This window comes from Octopus bimaculoides, chromosome 4 (assembly GCF_001194135.2).
Source record: "Octopus bimaculoides isolate UCB-OBI-ISO-001 chromosome 4, ASM119413v2, whole genome shotgun sequence".
Lineage (NCBI taxonomy): Eukaryota > Metazoa > Mollusca > Cephalopoda > Octopoda > Octopodidae > Octopus > Octopus bimaculoides.
Genome location: NC_068984.1, coordinates 76,224,965 through 76,245,233, shown reverse-complemented (window position 1 = coordinate 76,245,233; position 20,269 = coordinate 76,224,965). Strand labels below are relative to the sequence as shown.

At 34.0% G+C, this 20,269-nt stretch overlaps 1 protein-coding gene across 1 annotated transcript in view; it reads right to left on the bottom strand.

Annotated features, from left to right (window-relative positions):
• The window catches only part of LOC106878824 (uncharacterized), a 241,418-nt gene that overhangs the window by 141,720 nt on the left and 79,429 nt on the right, over positions 1-20,269 (bottom strand). Inside the window, exon 2 of the mRNA XM_052967637.1 lies at positions 13,676-13,867. Coding sequence (XP_052823597.1) covers positions 13,676-13,857 — 182 coding nt within the window. The 5' untranslated portion in view covers positions 13,858-13,867. The remainder of the gene's footprint in view (positions 1-13,675; positions 13,868-20,269) is intronic.

Sequence of the window (20,269 nt, the reverse complement as noted above, 5' to 3'; positions counted from 1 at the left end):
ATGGGCTTCCTATACATGTGAGAGGAATATCAAATTTGAAATGATGCCTCTACAGCATTTGAGGGCTTTGCTGTCTTTCAGAATAAATATAATAAATATACTGGGAATGGCAAAATAAAGATAAGGGAAAACAAGAATCAGCTGACTTGGAATGATCCAATTTATTCACATGTACAAGGAAAACAGGATTTAAAAATCAATGAAATTTGGTTTCTTTTCAAAGAAAAAGTTATTGTAATAAATCAATTGAATTTCCTATTCTTTTGTCACTGTGACATTTGTTGCTTTGAATGGATGTACAAAAACTGTGTGGCTAAACATCATAACTATGTGTCACAGATAGTTTGCCTTTCCAGCCAACTTGAAAATTTTTCGTTACACACACACACACATATCATTGTCATCATCACTGTTTTAATCTCCACTTTTCCATGGCTTGCATTGGTTGGATAAAGTTTACTGAAGCAGATTTTCTACAGCCAGGTGTCCTTCCTGTCACTAACCTTTACCTGTTTCCAAGCGAAGTAATATTCCCCTTTTGGTCAGATACGTTTTTGGAGAATATTGAAACTAAATAACATTTATTTACAACAATTACATGGGGTGAAGTTAATGAAACAACACACACACACATAATGGGCCTCTTTCAGTTTCCATCTACAAAATCCACCTACAAGGCTTTGGTTAGTTTGGGGTTACAGAAGACGCTTGTCCAAGGTGCCATGCAATGGGATTGAACCTGAAACTATATGGCTGGAAAGCAGGCTTTTTAGCCACACCCAGCCCAACACACACACACACACACACACACTATAAATCTATTGCAGCCAATGTTACCAACTGGTTTTGCAAAGGTATTAGATAACCAGATGTTAGATATTAGCATATTTAAGTAATATGTGCTCTGATCTTTTATCTGGTTATGTGCAAAACCAATTAGTAAGATTGGCTGAAATGAATCTACAATACTGGATACTTTGATAAATATACCCCCACTATTAACAAATACATAAGTGCATATTTTTTTCTCCTGACTTATATGGATGACTACATATAAATTATACAAGATTTAAAAATTGATAGATATTTAGTTTTTGAATAATGAATAGTTACTGTTCTCTATCACATTCTAAAAATAAACATTTCTTTTCTTTTTCCATTATATTCTAATAAAGAATATGGTTTTATTATTGGGAAGGTGTTGACCTAGAAGTTAATGAACTAAAGAATTAAGATTATTTAAGACTCAAGATGGTTTCTGCTGGATAAGAGATCAGAATTATAATTGTGACTACTTAAGCATAACAATAAAGAAAGCACGAATGTGAAGTCACAACCTGAACAGACACTGTCAGACAAAGTGAATGGAACTTATTTTATTGATCCCTAAAGGATGAAAGGCAGTCAACCTCAGCAGAATTTGAACTCAGAATGTAATGACAGATGAAATGCTGCTAAGCATTTTGCCTGACATGCTAACAATTCTTCCAGCTCACCACCTAACAAAATACAGTGTCTTGCTCAAGGATACAATATGCCACTGAGTATTGAACTCACAACCTTACAATTGTGAGCTGAATACCCTAACCACTAAGCCATATACCTTCACAAATGTAAATGAAATTGCCAATAATACAGTGAGGCAGTGTAATGAACCTCCTAACCCATTACATCTTGCACTGCACCTCCTAACGTGCTCAAAACAGATGACAATAGGCAAGGTGTATGCGTATTTCAAAGGAAAAACATGAAATAACAGTAGAGACTGTCCACGTGGAAGCTTAGGAACAAAAAAAAAAAAAAAAAAAAAGGAAAAAAGGAAAATGACAGGGCTCTCATAAGAAACAGTGGCAGACTGTGAATAAAGGTGAAAAACCAGAACAGGAACATTGAACAACTCATACGAACAAAGCAGTCAAAACAGAAGTCAAAATACAAAAGAACAAGAACCTACATGACAAAACAAAACTACTAGAAGGCAATTTCAAGAACAATAACAGTCACAATGTTTTCAAGTCCATTTATGAAATGGAGGGAAAGAGCAGAAAACATACAGCACAATCAAAAATAAAGAATGTAACATACGTACATACACAGCTGCAGTTTTCCAATAATGGAAAGATAATTTTGTACAACATTTTAACACTCAATTGCTACACAATGAAGAGGCAATATCAGAAATCCTGGATGGTTCATCTGATGTAGATACTTGCACAGAAATAACAAAATATGAAATAGAAAAAAGCAATAAAAAGAATGAAAAACCATGAAGTCCCTAGAATAGATGCCATCAGTGATGAAGTACTAAAAGCAGGAGGTGAGCACATGATTAACATGTTCTATGTAATATTCAATATAGTTTGGAAAACAGAAAAGACAGTAAAAGGTTGGAACCATATACCAGTAACTCCAACATATAAAAAGAGTGACATGTAAAATCCAGAGAACTACAAGGCGATCCCTCTCTTATCAATACTAGAAAAAGTGTTCTGTAGAATCCTCCCTGACTGAATAAAAAGTAAAACAGAAGAAGCAATGGGGAAGAATCAGTTAGGTTTCAGACTAAGTGGAGGAGGCACTTTCAATGCCATTTCTAAAGTCAAACAGATCATTGAAAGAGTAAGAGAACATCAAGTGTCTTTACATTTCAACTTCATTATCTTTAAAGCTTCAACATGATCTTGAGGAAGACCTTATAGAAAATGACAACAACAATAAGTGTAGAACCCCAAGATAGTGCAAATAATATAGGTACTAAGTGAGACTGATCAAGAATGGTCAGTTGATGGATTCATTTGATGCATGCATTTGTGTGAGACATAATTGCATGCCTCTGCCACACTTTTCAACATCTTAAACATGAGGGAACTTTAGACCCAGATAACAATCTAGCACTTACTGACTCCTTATCCATAAACAGTGGACATACTGATGACATAACCCTAATATTCATGGTCTTTGACAACTTGAAAGTGTTCAGCAAACAGTTAGACAAAGTCAGTGAAAACTGAAATGTGAAAATAAATAGTGTGAAATGCAAGATCCACTCACATAACAATGAAATTATCCAGTGAGATGTTTCAAAAGTAGAACATGTAAGAGAGTTTCAGTTTCTTGGTAGTATAGTTGCAAATAGATCAGAAGATGTGAAAAGACAGGTTTCACAAGCATTGCCTACATCAAAAAATTTGGAGAGCTAAGAAGTGTGAGTAGCTTTGAAATAAATAAAGACCCCCATTCATATAACTCACTGGAAGAAAGAGTACTGACAGCTAGTTTTATACAATATATCCAATAATGGGACAGAAAGTATGTAGAAGATACTTAACTGCTTTGGGACACCATGAGTTCTTTCTCATTCTTCTTAATTTTATATCACATTTGGTTAACAATAATGTTTGTTATACATTTCCAATGAGCAACTCATTTCTTATAACATGCCAAGAATGACGGGTTTGTCTGTGCAACTCAAGTGGATCAAAATACAAAGAATTCTACTCCAAAGCACCAGTTTTTTTTTCAATTTCTTTGTTGATATTTACATCTTTTGCCAATATACATTTGATACTTGATGAACAGTATGACCAAACAGAAAATCTGAGCAGAAATGAGTGGAGTAAGAGACCAAGAATCAAATAGATTTGATTAATGAGATGTGATGATATAGTGATGGTGGTGGTGGCAGGGACAGATACTTGTAGTCAAGACAAACTAAGAAAGAGTTAGTAAGTAGTTAGATATGATTGAGTAATATTAAGCCTTAGGGTAAAAAACTGAGATACATATAAAAATGTTGTACTCTGTGTGTGTTTGTGTGTGAACATTTTTTCCATATGAAATTGATATTATGTCTAACAGATATCAATATACAAAAAAAATAGGCGTTAAAACAATTATGATGCATACATTTGTGCATATAACTTCATGTGAATTTAATACAATTTATATTACATCAATAATCTTAACACCTAACATATCATAAACAGTGTATTTTCATCTTTATAGAGTTTACATTGTGTGTCTGCAGGAGAGAGAGAGAGAAACAGACAAAGAGAGAGAGAGAGAGAAAGGAAATGATGCAAGAGAAGAAGGTATGTGTAATAAATGTGGTCTGGTTGGTTTGTTCTTTAACATGGTAACAATGAAAAGTGGTCTGTTGATAATGACTGGCACTACTCACCAGTAATGATGTTATCTTTATATTCTGAAAACTTAATTGCAGATAAGAGTAACATATGGAGAAATCGACAGACATAACTATCAGGAAGGTTGATCCAAAGATTTAATCTTCTTTAAAATGGTAGTGCTAGTAATAAATAAAAGAGCAGAATATCCAGAACTAAATTTCACTGAAATTTAGTTCTGGACAGTATGACAAGTGTCTGTTCTACCCAGTTTTTTAAAGTTTGCTACAAATACCATATTATGATTTCTTCTAGTCTTCTTATTTCTATTGTGGGCTTGCAAAATCATTAGCATGCTGACTGATATGCTTAGCAATATTTTGCCCATCACTATGTTCTGAGTTTAAATTCTGTCGAGGTCGACTTTGCCTTTCATCCTTTCAGGATTGATAAATTGAGTACCAATGAAACACTGGGGTTAATGTAATCGACTAGTCCCATCCCTACAAATTTCAAGCCTTATGCCTTTAGTAGAAAGGATTATTATTATTATTATTATTATTATTATTATTATTATTATTATTATTGGGATCAATAAAATAAAGTATCAGTGTTTAGTACTGGGGCTGAATAAATCATCTAAGACTCAACTTTCAGAACTACAGACCTCATGTCTAAGTTAGAAATATCATTATAGGGTAGTAGACTGGTAGAACTATTAGAGTGCCAGACAAAGTTTGTGATATTTCTTCTGACTGTTAATGTTTGGAGTTCAAATCCCACCAAAATCAACTTCACTTTTCATCCTTTTGAGGGTGATAAAATAAAGTAGCATTCAAGTATTGAGGCTGATGTAATCGACTAACTCCTTCCTCTCCAAACTTTTGGCCACGTGTTTAAATTAGAAATAATAATAATCCTTTCTACTATAGGCACAAGCCCTGAAATTTTGTGGGAGGGGTCTAGTTGATTACATTAACCCCAGTGCTCAACTGGTACTCATTTTATTGATCCTGAAAGGATGAAAGGCAAAGTCAACCTCATCAGAATTTGAACTCAGAATGTAAGGATGGACAAAATGCCACTAAGCATTTTGCCCAGTGCACTAATGAATGATTCTGCCAGCTCGCCACCTTAAATTAGAAATAATAATAATAATAATAATAATAATAATCCTTTTTTACTGGAGGCACAAGGCCTTGAATTTGGTAGGAGGGGACTAATTGATTACATTGACCCCAGTGTTTCACAAGTCCTTATTTTATCAACCTCAAAAGGATGAAAGGCAAAGTTGACCTTGGAGGAATTTGAACTGAGAACATAGTGGTAGACAAAATACTGCCAAGCATTTTGCCCAGTGTGCTAACAATTCTGCCAGTTTGCCGCCTGAATAATAATAGTAAAAGTAATAATAATAATAATAATAATAATAATAATAATAATAATAATAATGGTGGTTTCAAATTTTGTCACAAGGGCAGCCATTTCAGGGAAGGGGATGAGTTGTTTACATCGACCCCAGTGTTCAACTGGTACTTATCTTATCAAATTCGAAAGCATGAAAAGCAAAGTTGACCTCAGTGGAATTTGAACTCAGAACATGCAGATGGGTAAAATGTCATTAAGCATTTTACCCAGCATGCTAACAGTTCTGCCAGCTCACTGATGTTTGTAACATAGACACAACATCTTAAATTTGGGAGAGTGAATAACAGGGAAAATTGACTTAGGCAAGATTTGAATACAGAATATAAGAACCAAAATAAATACTGTGAGACAATTTATCTGATGTTCCAAAAATTACTAATAATTAATTCTGTTACTAAAAAAAAAAAGCAAACATAGTGCAGTTATCTGACTGAAGATAAACTAAAAAAGTTATACTTTACAGTACAAAAAAAAAAAAAAGAATACATAAGCAATTGTAAAATAATTTACTTATTACAAAATAATCTACTTATTAGCCAAATCATATTAAAAACTAATTTACATAAGTAAACTGAAGTTATTGATATTGAGGTCAGAATCAACTAACTACATTTTTATGACAAGATAACAGTTACTTTCCAAGAAGATTTCAAGGAATTTAACTAAAAATATTAATTTCTAAGTATTGGAATTTTAAATTTATTTGCATAACATCTTTTACTGGTGATTTGAAATATGAACATGAAAATAACTTTCAAAATTTTTTTTAATTTGGTAATTTAGACATATATCATTTGAGATAAATTTAACGAATCTTGTTGAATACAGAAGTTACATTACTAGATTTTATTCGTGTTTGAGTGGATAGATAATAAATTTATTTGAAAATATGAAGAAAGTGGGAGAATATTAAAAAAATGTAAATAAAGTGGATGTAAAATAACACTGCTATTTAAACTTTAAGTATTTGGAAACCAATACTTAGTTTTCAAAGAATATTATGATTATCCAAACTATTAGATTTCTGTTAGAACAACATTTTATGAAAACTCTCATCTAAAGTCTTTAGAAAGTGATATGAACATGAAAAAATGGAAAAAGAAAAACAAACAAAAACGACATTAATCTGTGTTCTAACTTTATCCAAAAACATTATTACAACCCCCACCCAATCTTTTAAATGTAAATAGATAAATTAAACAAGTCAACTCTTAAAAATGAAATATATGGTAGGAACTGTGTATAACTTAATGGGAGTGAATGATGTTTCCTGGTATACTTTCTATAGTTCAAGGATTTGCAATTGTTCTAGAAGTCTGAACCTTTTATACTTCCAAACTGCATTTTTGTCCCCAAAAGATGTATAAATTGAAAACTTAATTAAATTACTAATTTGGTAATTCATAGTGATTATAACTCAAACTTATATTTCTAAGAGTGGAAAACATCTGAAGGTATTCTAGAAAAAAAGAAAAAAGTTTCAACAATATTTTTCGTTGTCCATTCTCAACAATAGACATTATAGTCCCAACAATGCATCAAACTGTGTGTACTCCATCCCATGCAGCTGTGGTTGGTTGTACAGAGGCGAAACATGCCAACCCCTCAAAATATGGGCAGAGGAACATCGCAAAGCTGTGACACGAGGAGATATTGATAAATCAGGTATAGCTGATCATATATGGAAAAATGGAGACCCCCTCCCCCTGTGGGATGAAGTTAAAATAATAGACAGAGAACACCACTGGAAAATACGAAAACTAAAAGAAGTAGCACATATGCTAGGACACAACAACCTCCTAAGCCGACCGAGTGCAGATACAAATAGCATATGAGAACCGGTATTAAGGAAGGATAGGAAAATATTAGATTTATAAGCCCTAAAATTCACTCTATAAATGCCCATGGGCATATGGCGTAGTGGTTAAGAGCGCAGGCTACTAACCCCAAGATTCCGAGTTCGATTCCAGGCAGTGACCTGAATAATAATAATAATAATAATAATATCAAAAAATACCTTAGGAATGAGAACCCAGGTTCAAAATTTCCCCAAGACACCTGATGAAGGCTGGAGGGTATATCAGCCGAAACGTGTGAAGAACAAAAAAGATGAGGACAAATATCTGTCAAACCAAATCTCTTAATTATAGAACTGTATTAACGATGGTGCAGCTGTAGAAACTGCCAAATCAGATTGGAGCCTGGTTTAGCCATCTGGTTCATCAGTCCTCAGTCAAATCGTCCAATCCATGCTAGCATGGAAAGCGGACGTTAAACGATGATGATGATGATGATATAATTTTCTTTGCTTCGCATTTAGACAAATGCAACAGTGTGTAGCAGGACATTGACCATGTAATGATGGAAGGCATTCAAAAACAACTATAGTAATCCCTCGACTATTGTGGGTGTTACATTCCAAACCTCACCGTGATAGGTGAAAATCCATGAAGTAAAAACAGTACTGTATATTTTTTTTGTATTTTTATAATCTGTATATATTTATTTTATTATAAATGCAAAACAAACACCATGAAAGGATCGACGTAAGCTTAAATAATAAACCGCGATATGGTGAGGGATTAGTGTAAATGCAAATGCATTATATAACAAAATAAAAGAAAGAATTTACAGCAAAATTGGAGATGATCTTAAATCTGGGAAGTGCATTTGTTAAAGCAAAGGATTTTCTAACATGCGAAAATGGCTTAATATATCATAAAAATCGTCTGTTTATTCCAGCACCTTATAGAGCCACAGTAATAACTAAACTACATGACACAGACATGGGCATTCAACAAACAATTAAGGAGGCACGACTCTGTGTTTGGTGGCCTGAGTTGGCTTACTCGGCAGAGAAGTTTGTCAAATCTTGTGATAGTTGCCAGAGATTTAGGCCAAATTTAGTAAACGCAAATGATTCATGGCCTATTTCTGGGCCCTGGGAATGTGTGCATATGAATTGGGCATATGTTCCAAACATTGGTAACATACTTGTAATTGTAGATGCCTATTCAACATTGATCGAAGCCCGCTTGTATCTTAATTGCTTGACTGAGGTGGTAAAAAGCAAGCTGCTTGAGGTCTTCATTCGTTATGGTGTGCCTACAGCTTTAGTATCGAACATTGGGCCTGAATTTGTTGCATCAAAGAATATGTTGTCATCAATAGGTTGCAGAATAATTGAGACACCTGTTCACAGTCCAGCATCTAATGGCACTGTTGAAAGGGCTGTACAAACTGTGGAAGCTGTACAGAATCATTTTGATTTGAAGACAAGGAATTTTGGCAATTACTTGAACAAAATTCTGTTCAACCATTGGAGTTCCTTGGGTAGTCATAAATTATCACCATCCGAAAAGTTAATGAAAAGACCATTGACGGTTGCTGTAAACCCATTCTTTGAAATAGGTGAGGATGTAGTACACAAAATCATATTCGACAAAGTTGCATCCAAAGCAAAAGATGTGATTCATGCTGGAAAGAATACAGCATGGATTAAGAAGGAGGGTTGCACACTGCAGTTAGTAGCAGTTGAGCAACTGGCCCTGCTAAACACATGGGAATCAGAACCAAAATTGAGCACAACACCTAGAACAATGGTTCACGCTGAGTTTGCAAGGATGCCTAACAGTGATGGTGCGACCATATCAAGTCCCCAGACTAGGCACGACACCAACACCAGAGTTATAGAAGAAGTGGGGGCAGCGTATTATTGACAATGCTAGGTGTGCTGTTGAAGATTAAACATGAAAATTTCATCAAGTCCTCAACTGAGATGAAGTGCAGGATGTAAAAAGCTAAAATGTTTGAAGAGGAATAATATGAGTTGCATTGGGTTGCTGATTTTGATACTCTGATATGTATATGTATAGAACTCTCAAGAGAAGTCTTGTGCAACCATGTGGAACTCATGAGATGAAAGATGAATGTGCTGGCAGCCAGAAAAGGGGGTGATACTACTATGCACGGGGAGGATGATGCTAGGAAATGAGTTGTGTAACTTGTGGTTATGAACATTCAATATATTTTCTAAATGAGTGAAACACAACAGTTAGTAAAAGGAGAAGGTGTATAATGAAACTGATATAGTTTATGTCAAAAGAACCAAGCAGATCAGCAGAATGAGATGGCTGGGCATGGCTGCTTTGGATACTGGCAATTTGGCATGGCTGACTGGACACTGAACCTTTTTTTCACAACAGTACTTTTTGGCACTGAAAGCAAGCAAACACACACACACACACACACTTGGAGAAATATGCTCATACATGTAAACAGAAAGAGAGAGATTAAAACGTAAGCTGTGAAATGAATCAATATTGAATCAGTGATGCTAAATGGATGGAGCCATAACAGTTGTGCTAAAACATCTCATACTGGTCTGAATACTTGCAACAGAGTGAACTCCACTAAGTTAAGTTTACCGCTAGAAATATTGGGATTACTAAAACACTACAAATTACCACCAAATACAAATGGAAACAATATTATGCAGTCTTGAAGTGTTCACAATGTCATATAGTTCAAACGATGACAAATGAACAAACCTACTGAAACAGGAATGAAATTGAAAAGAAACATTCCTAAGCAGTCATATTGTGTTGATGATGATTATAATAATGAAAGTGATGCAGCTGTATTTCAGGACTGTTCATATTGTGAAGTAGACAGTGGGGGGAAAAAATACTATTTCATTTGTTTCTAAAATAATGCGTCTCATAGACATCTAAAATACAAATCACAATATGACCATCTGCTTCTTGAATTGTGTTATTGAAAAGAAAGAAATATTTTGACAGAGTGGGATATTAAAATGTATTATCTAAAGAATTGCTTTGTTTAAGTAGAAGTTTGTATCAAGTCATTAAGTTTATTAAAAAATAGTTCATGTTGAGAAATAAAGAGTATAAAAGAAAATAGCTAAATATCTGAGTTGTGCTCATTTGGTAAGTGAACTGAACTGAGATCATGTGTTGGGACTAAAACAATTGCATTGCAATAGTCATTGTAGCTATGAAAAATAAAAACAGCCTGAAGTATAAGAAAGCAGAGTTTGGTATTAATGACCAGAGCAGAGACGTGCAACAAAACTGATAAAATAACTTAGATACTGGTTCCATTTAATTAGTTGTGCCTTCCTCATAAATTGTGGCCTTTGTAACAATATTGGAAATCCTACTAAGCTAATTGCAACTATAACCTTTTGGTGAAGAGAAGAATAAAATAATTTTATGTAAATAATCACCGTTTCTAACACAGACATAAGGACAGAAATTTTTAGGGCATAACTTAGTTTTGCTTAAGTCAAATACACCATTCCTTTTGGGTTGATGAAGGAGTGTTTAATGTTGAACTTAGTACTTGACTTGTACTTTAGTTTATCAACCCAAGAGAGATGAAAGGCAAAGATGACCCTGGTAGGATTAGAACACAGAAGATGAAGAGCTTGAAGAAATACAGCAAAGCATTTGGCCCAATGTTCTAATGTTTTTGCTAATCTACCACCTTAAATCCATTCAAATAATCATTTCTAATTTAGGCACAAGGCTATCAGTGTTAAGAGGGAATGGCAGTGCTGGATTAACCATTAAGCAAAATAAGCATGTGCATAGGGCATCAAGGGAAGGAGAGGGAACCACAGAAATGGTAAATGATTTACGGCACAAAAGAAATCACTTTAAACTTGCTAAAATAATATTCAGGATGCCTTTATCTCTACTAAGCATAGACGCAGATGTGTTATCTAAGATTAATTTTGAGGATCTGATCAAAGACTTTGCAATTCAAAAAAGTAGAAGGAAACTTTTGAAATATAAATAAAGTGGAAGTATACAAAAATAAACATTATTTTCCTTGTTACTGTTTTGTTTCATTTTGAAAAATATAAACTTATTTTATGGTTTGTTATTGTTTATATTTTGAATTACATAATCTTTTATGGGGGCACCAAAATCTTTTAAGTAATTAGGGTCTCGGTGAGTCTTAATCTGGCCCTAGGGGATGGCACGTTAGTCAATTACATCAACCCTAGTATTTGACTGGCATTTTATTTAATAAATCCCCAAAGGATGAATGGTGAATTTGACCTCAGCAAGATTTTAACTCAGAATGTAAAGAACTGGATGAAATACAGAAAGGCAATTTGTTTGAAGTTCTAACAATTTTGCCAATCCATCACTTTAAATGATAATAATATATAAATAGTTGAATCTCTATGTGATGCTACATTTTACTACCGAGTATTGTTGCTGTATGTCTCAATAAACTCCTGGAAACCAATCAAAGAGTAGAACAAGGTTTTTTTTTTTCTGGATGATTTGCAATTGCCTATGCATGCAAATCTCCTCCACTCCAATATACCAATACTATCCAAAGGAAAAGCAGGACTGACATAGTTTTGCACCAGTGGTGTTGATGTTGCAGACACTGTCTTTATCAGAAAGCAAAGTAACAAAGCAGGTAAGATCACAAGAGATCCCATCCAACATACTAACAAATCCACCAATCCACAATCCTAGACTGTTACTTATTTATCAGCCTTGAAAAGATGATGTCAGAGGTAAACATGGGAAGATTTGAACTCAGAGTATAGGATATTGGAACAAATACCACAAGGGATCTTATCCAATGCTCTAAAGACCCTACTAATTTGGTACCTTAGCTACAGCTATAAATGCCTCTATAACCCACAATCCCTAGTAGTGGAACATTATTTAAATTAAAGAGTGATTTAAATTGACTTCCATCTTGGGTTATTTACACTTCAAGGATATTGACTTGTTTTTGTTTGCTATTTACCTCTCATATTCCTGTCATTTTAATAATTTTTGCAATGAATTTTGTAAGTCACTTGAATTATGTTTTTGAACTAGATGCTCACAAATTTGAATAACAGCGAAAAGAGAATAGAAATTATTTATAAAACATCTGTTTGATGCAATGGCACCCTGAGAAAATGTTTTTTATCACAGAAAATGTGCAGAATCTTATCAAATGTTGGTGGTAGACTTAATCTGGTGCCTGGTTAAAGCCCTTTTGTTACCATACTTCTGATGAGACATACAACCTATGTTTCAATCAGTTTTGATTATAACAAAGAATTTAATGCAAAAAACTATGTCCTTATTAAGCCCGTGTTTGGAATATAAATTAACATAGAATTTTGATAGAAGGTTTTAATTTAGATCATGTTAACTCAGGAAGTTTGTATCATAGAGCCAGGGGACAGTCTCAGATGGGGTGATTCCAAAAGTGTTAACACAATTACATAGAATATGTTTTTAGTGGAGTCCACTATGTTTAAAGCATTTGAACAAGGTCTCCTGAAGAAAACACAATGTCACAGCCCAAACTGGCCCTTCTTTTCAGAGCCAGTCTCCAACAATAATTGATAATTGACAAAAAAAATAGGTGACATCTACAATGGAGTATTAATTGCACATAACATGTAGGACAATGCTGCAGTTGCACACTCAGCATCCAAGATTACATAAAAATTAAAAAAATCCACCTAACTCACAAATATGCTTTAACTTTTGGCCCACAGGCAGAGACTTCTCTTTCTGCCTTTTCTACTACTACTGCTATAATGGTCTTTGCTCCATGAAGCTGTCCAGGCTCATAACCACTTCCACTCAAGTATTTTTGACCTACTCAACTTACACCTTACTGTATTCAACTTTCAGACCCTACACAAATCTCTATGCCTATACTCAAACTTCCGTTCCAGAATGTTGGCCCTACAGAATTCCCCACTTGCTCATGTCTTAGAGGCTGGTATTGACTACAAAGGTCCAAGAGGAACACTAATGGCATCAATCTCACTGACCTTGTAGGGCTTCCAAAGGTCATGGGCACTGCTCCTTTCCTTCAAACCCAGCAAGTAAAAAAATATCCAAACGTGCTACTTCTTATGGCACTGACCCAGGGATAACAATTTTTTCTTCCCTTTCCTTCTCAAAATAAGCCATACACGAATAGAAATTATATTCCTTGTCTCTACAAAATAATTACAGAGCCAATTGCTTAGTTCCATCCCATGACTTGTAAAAGATGAAATAGTCTAACACTGAAAACAATCCAAAAATATAATATTAATAATAAATTATGAGTGTACTTACAATTCTCCAACAAGTCCTAAGACAATTAACATACCAGGAATGGCAGGTACGCTCACTCTTTTGTTGTAAGCAAATTCTCCAGGATCTTGGAGGTATTTCTGTTCTTCGTCTGAATCCTCAGATTCAACATCTTGTCCTTCACTATTCTGATGCACTAGACGGCGTTGGACACTTGTATCCATGGTTTCAGATCTGCAAGAGGAATTAAATATTCTTTTAAATGGTTTAATTTAGAAAAGACCTAAGCATGTTAATGTTATTTTCATAACATTTGATAAAATTGAAAAAGATCAACCATACTTTTTTTTCTTTTAACATGTTTGAGTGCTAATATTAATTTGATAGGTTTACAAGCACATGCATATATTAATTGCTGGTGTTGTTGCTGGCAATTCCAAATAGCTCTATGATTGAGACAGCTTATTAAATATTTGCGAAAGCAACCCACAGTCTAGGGTACTAGACATCTCATGCTTGGTTCAGTTGAAAGACCTGACTACAAATTATTGTATGTAGTGTTTGGTTGTGTGGGATACAGATCATCCTCATCATTTAATGTTCTCCTTCCATGCTGGCACAGGTTGGACGTTTTGACAGAAGCTAGCAAGTCAGATGCCCTTCCTAAAGCCAATCACTTTATAGAATGTACTGGGTGCTTTTTATGTGACACCGAGGTCACCAAATAACTTGTAAGACTCATCAACCAAAGTGGGAGGAGTATTGAGGGAGGTGGCTTTATGCCAGGTGATGAGAAGTTAGAGTATCAACAGAGAAGCAGAAATAGGTGTCTTGCAGTGAAGGAGATACATGGCTAACCCAAAGAGAGAGAGAGAGATAAGATGGTGAAGATATGACTGGGTATATACTCAAGTTACAGGGAGGTGTATGTAGTGAAGTGGACCAGGACAGGGTGAGTGGGTGGTTAAGTCTGTGAGATTGCAAAAGGGGAGGATGTAGTAAGTGTATACAGGGGAAAAGGTGTTTGGAGGATATGTTTTGAGGGAAGAGATTCAACAGGGACATGTGTGCAGGTGAGTTCATAACAGCTGTTCCATAAACAGAACTATTTACATGTGAAATTCATGTAAGTGCTGGAGTATTCCACAGATATACGAACTCTTACTATAATTTTCAAGTTGAGTTAGTGTGACAGTGTTGTGACAAAGCTGAACTTTTGAATGACAGGTATAATGGACTTCACCACAATTTTTGTTGATCCAATATCACTCACAATGTCAAGGGTATGGTAAAAGACACTTGTCCATGATGTTACATAATGAGATTGAACCCAACATCTCATGATAGAGAAGTGAACTACTTAGCCATACAACCAACCTGTGTTCAGCTGAACAATGAGATGCAAATAAAAAAAGAGACATCTATGTATTTAAACTTCAAGAAAATTTATTTCCTGAGTTACTGGAATATGTATTTATGTCAAGATGTCATTTTCAATATTTCTATTGCATAATTCGAATTTTATTCAGCTAGTAGCCCCTTTGAAAATCCACTGAGCTGTTTATTCAGTGATTCTATACACTACAGACTGGCCAATGTGACTATGTATTGGAAGTGACTTAAGTGCATGGTATTGACAAACTGCAAAAACAGTGAAATGTGTCACTCTTGCAGTTGCTTATGAAACAATTTCATTATGTCTAGTTCTGAAGTATATTGTGGGTTTTTAACACACTACCTCTATAAAGGGATCTTTCCCCGAGACAAACATTGCAGCTTCTGATTCTTCAACGATAAATACACATTAAGTATGTCATATAAAGATTTATTTTTATAATAAGCACAAGGCCTCAAACTTAGGGGTGTGTATAGTCAATGAAGATCGCTACTAGATCTAAACTTGTATATATTTATCAACTCATAGAAGAATGAAAGAAAAAGCTGACCTTCACAGGAATTAAATTTAAATGTACAAAAGTTTGATTAAATATCGCATGGCATTTGTCTGACACTCTACTGATAATGCAGGACCACAATACTAACATATTGTTTAAATCTAACACTAATGTCAGCTAATTTGATTAACCTTTTAGTGTCCAGATAACCCTATTGAATGTAATGCTTATTTATTTATATTGCTATGAATTAACCATGCCTTATCTTGTAGCTTTAAGATTTCAATGATGTAACTTTACTTTTAGAGTGATATTGTAGGATAGGTGTAAGAGGTTGGATCTAACTGGTTTGAACATAAAATAGTTAAAATATATGGGCTGGATATAGTTGGTTTAAATGCTGAAGGGTTAAAACAAGTAGAAAATTGACAAAACAAACTTCCAAACTCTTTTTGAGTCAAACTGTTTCAAATAGTTTCATCCTTGTTTATCATCAGGTATGTGTATGTACATTAGGTCATTATGAGCCAAGCAGAGAGAGCTTCTAAGTGGATACTCAACAAGCATGAAATAGTAGTAAAATTTTCTCAATTCACACCCTAACATCTTAAAAAGAGAAAGACACAATGATTAATGTGGCCCTGGATGCACTATAACCAAATAGACAATGAGATGGTCACAGCTCACAGTTAGAACACCTTTGATCCAGCAGTGCTGACTTGGAGCTAAACTATAATAATACATATACTCTAAGTGGGGAGACTGGACTTAAAATCTTTCATTTTATTCATGATTCCAACACATTCTCAACCACAAAGCTTTGGACAAGTGATCCAAAATTTTTCTCTTTCAGCATTGATGGTAACTCATCTCAAAACTTAGATTTATAACCATGTTAAACATTCTATATTGCTAAAACACTACAATATCAGTGGGAAGATTATTACAGCAGTTATGAATACTATATTGGCATATCAAGCAACTACATAAAAGTTTTCCTGCTATAAAGAATTCATTGTCAGCACTATCATAAATAATAAATTTATCTATTGCAAAATCTATTGATGATTATACCAGAGGAGCTGAACAGAAAAAATATAATGTCCTCATGCAATCATACAAGAATTTCCATAAAAAAATATAAATTGGTCTCAAAAAAGATGCAGTAAAATATGTTGTTGCTGCTGCTTAGTGCAGTTCAAGCCTGAGACCTATAATTAACAATATTCCAGCCATGACCATTTTCCTTCATTTCTTAAAAAAAATTTTCAGTGGCTGTTCGGTAAAGAAATTTCCTTTGTAACAGAATGGTTTTGGGCCCAGTCTGTCCACATGGTGCTTTAGGCCTATAGCATGGGCTGACAAATGCCTTGTGAGTGAATTTGATAGAAACTCTATGGAAGTCTGTCATGTGAGTGTGTGTGTACACAAGTATATATGAGTGTGTGTGTGTACACAAGTATATATGAGTGTATGTATATATATACACGGACATGCAGGAAGTAAATAGACACCTTTAATTTTCAAAATTTCTGATCTAAGTGTCTTAATGTTTTCAACGGTGTAGAATTTACAATGTAATCATTCTTTTTCATTCCAGGTGCCATTATATTAAACATTTGCGAAGAGTAACCATACCACGCACAAAAATTCAGCAGAACTGTCAGATTTTCGAAGGTCATATTGTTGGGCAATCTGAGGCTGGTCTTAGCCAGCAAAAAATTGCACAAAGGCAAGTTGATCATTGTTGGAATGTCTTTAATCACAAGTCTATCTGATCAGGTTTGACTCAGGGGCTAAACAATATTCTCATCATTATATTATGTCAGTGGCGAAGAGGAATAAGTAGCCATAATAAAACAAGGTAAAATATGGCACAAAAGGAAGTGGAGTACAGGAAAAATGAAAATAGAATTCATATATTACAGATGCAACATCACCACCACCATCACCCTACATTGTTTTTTCACAGATGCAACTCCACCAACTTGTTTTTCTTTTCCCTTAGAGATGAAAAATATACTGAAACTTGTTATATTAACATGGTTGAATATCAGACATATAATCTAGAGAGAGAAAACACTTCAACTGACAACTATTAAGGGCTTGAGTACATTGGGTAGACTTATTTGCATAATTGATGGATTGGCTAGTATAATTACAAAATGATTAGCATGTTAATGCTACTCTACTGAATATATCTATAGATTTTAGCAAACATTATATGTAACTGACAGATGTAAACAACTTAACACAGGTGTTAATCTTGTCTTTAAAGCCAGCTGGTGAAAACGATAGACATATTTCAGGATTTGGAGCACAGATACAAGGTCTCAAATTTTGGAGAAGGGTTTGAATTAATTGATTAGATCATCTCTGATATCCGACTAGTACATTGTTTTTATGACTCCTACAGAAAAGTAAATGATAAAGAATTTGTCAGAATGTAAAGGGATACAATTAACTACTGTAAAGCATTAAATCTGATGCTATTCTGGACTCATTCATTTATTCAATGTCCATTTTTCATGCTGGCATGGTTTAAGAAGGAGCTCTTCCTGTCACCAACCCTTACCTGGTTTATATCTAAAGGATATCCTTATTCTACAAATCTTCTGTTATTGAAATAATATAAATATAAAGCTGGAGACAAATTCAGACAGTGTAGGTATCCAACTAGCTCTTGGTTTAACATCATTACATGTACCCTACTACAAATGCCCTGAAACACAACAATGTTTCCATTCTTTCTAGTAGTCATTTAAAGTTGGTTTACTTAAACCCATATCAGTTACAGAATTATCAGAGGTTAGGGTCTGCTAGTGTTTTACATCTAACTAAAATCCATCTACTTTTCTTTGAACATCAACAACATTAAATTTACTAGTCTCAGAGTGCTCCTCCACTAAATGACCTTCTCCACCAAATTTTTTTCAATTACCCCACCATCTACACATACTCACTCACGCAACAACACTACCACATGCAAAAAAGAGAAATTTAAGTATCCAAATAGAACACTTCCATAAGTTCTAGGATAGGAAATTAGAATTTTTAAAAAGACACAAATAAATACCCCTTTTACACACTGCATCACATGAAGGAGGTTAGATTAAGACTCTTTATTATTGCCTTTGTCTCTCTAAGCTATTTTCATTTTTCTTATAAAACGTCTTAATTTTTCTTATAAAAATATTTTGGTTTTTCTTATAAAACATTTAATCAAAATATTCTGTAGAAATTCTGTATAAATTCATCTTTAGCAATCTCAATTAAAAGAAATTTGTCATATTAAGATTATTCACTATTCCACTTCGTAAACACAATTACAATTTTGGATTTTTCATTTTCTCTTTTTCTTCTTTTTAATATATATACGTGTGTGAGTGAATGTGAGTAGGTTTGTGTGTGTGTGTGTTTCATTGTTTACTTGGTGATAAATCTATTTAGGAATTTAAGCTTTAACTCTTAATTGCATTGCATGCAATATTCACTCTTAACAGAATCTTCATTTTGTATGAAGGCGATTTTAATGCACTTGTAATATAAAGCAATTTAATGGTTGATTTCTGTTCGCAGGAAACACATTTAATTGAAGAGAAAAAAGTGTACAACAAACTACCAATTAAACAATTGAATAAATATATACTTTGATTGATGTTAAAATAAAAAATTGAAGAAAATTTTAGTTGTTATAAAGAAAACTGTAGTGTGTTTGGAAATTAAGTGATGTTTGCCTCGAAGGGAGTACAACATACATTTTTTTTTAGTAGTAAATATCTCTAATGATGGCCTCTTTATAAAATCATAATTTCAATACACTACCATATTTCATTTTACAATAATCAAACAATAACTACTACTTTTTTAATTACATTTATATAGAGCCTCTGCTATATATATAGTGTAAACACTAGACACACACTACATTCTGTAGTGTTCACACACACACACACACACACTACAGAACAGAGAGATTAATTTCCAACACCATTTCTCCAAAGATTTCCTGAAGAAGGGATCATGACCCTGAAATACTGAAATACAAGCTAAAAATACAAACTACCAATTTGTATTATTTCATATAATCTATATTGTTTTGCCTGTAAAAAAATCAAAACATTCATATACACACACATATGATCTTTCCTCTAATATATATATATATATATATATATATATATATATATACACACATACATACATGCACACACACACACATATTTGATGACAACCTAATGCAATGGTATCCAACATGCGGTACTGTGAGATTTAAGCCCAGAACTATGTACATGACTGTAACAAACTTCTTAACCCACCACCACCACCAATAACCTTACCTGTACTATGTATATATACACTCACATGCATACAAACACACAATGCACAGACACGCATGTGCACACACGCATGTGCACACACACACACACATGCATGTGCACACACACACGCATGTGCACAAACACACACGCATGTGCACACACTGTTGTATTTTGGAAGGATCATGGCATGAATTAAAACATATATTGGTTGTATTGGACTTCTTTTTTTATCAGCAATTAGAGAGATAATCAGTTAATAAATTAGTTTGACAAAATTCTTTTATACAGGCCTTTGACCTTATCCATGGTAATGTACCCCACCTCAAGCAACTTTTATGTGTTAGCAGATACCCCTTGTCTTTGTTCTTTGAATTCTAATTGCCAGCAAGACCCTCATAAAGTACAGCATTATCTGTTTT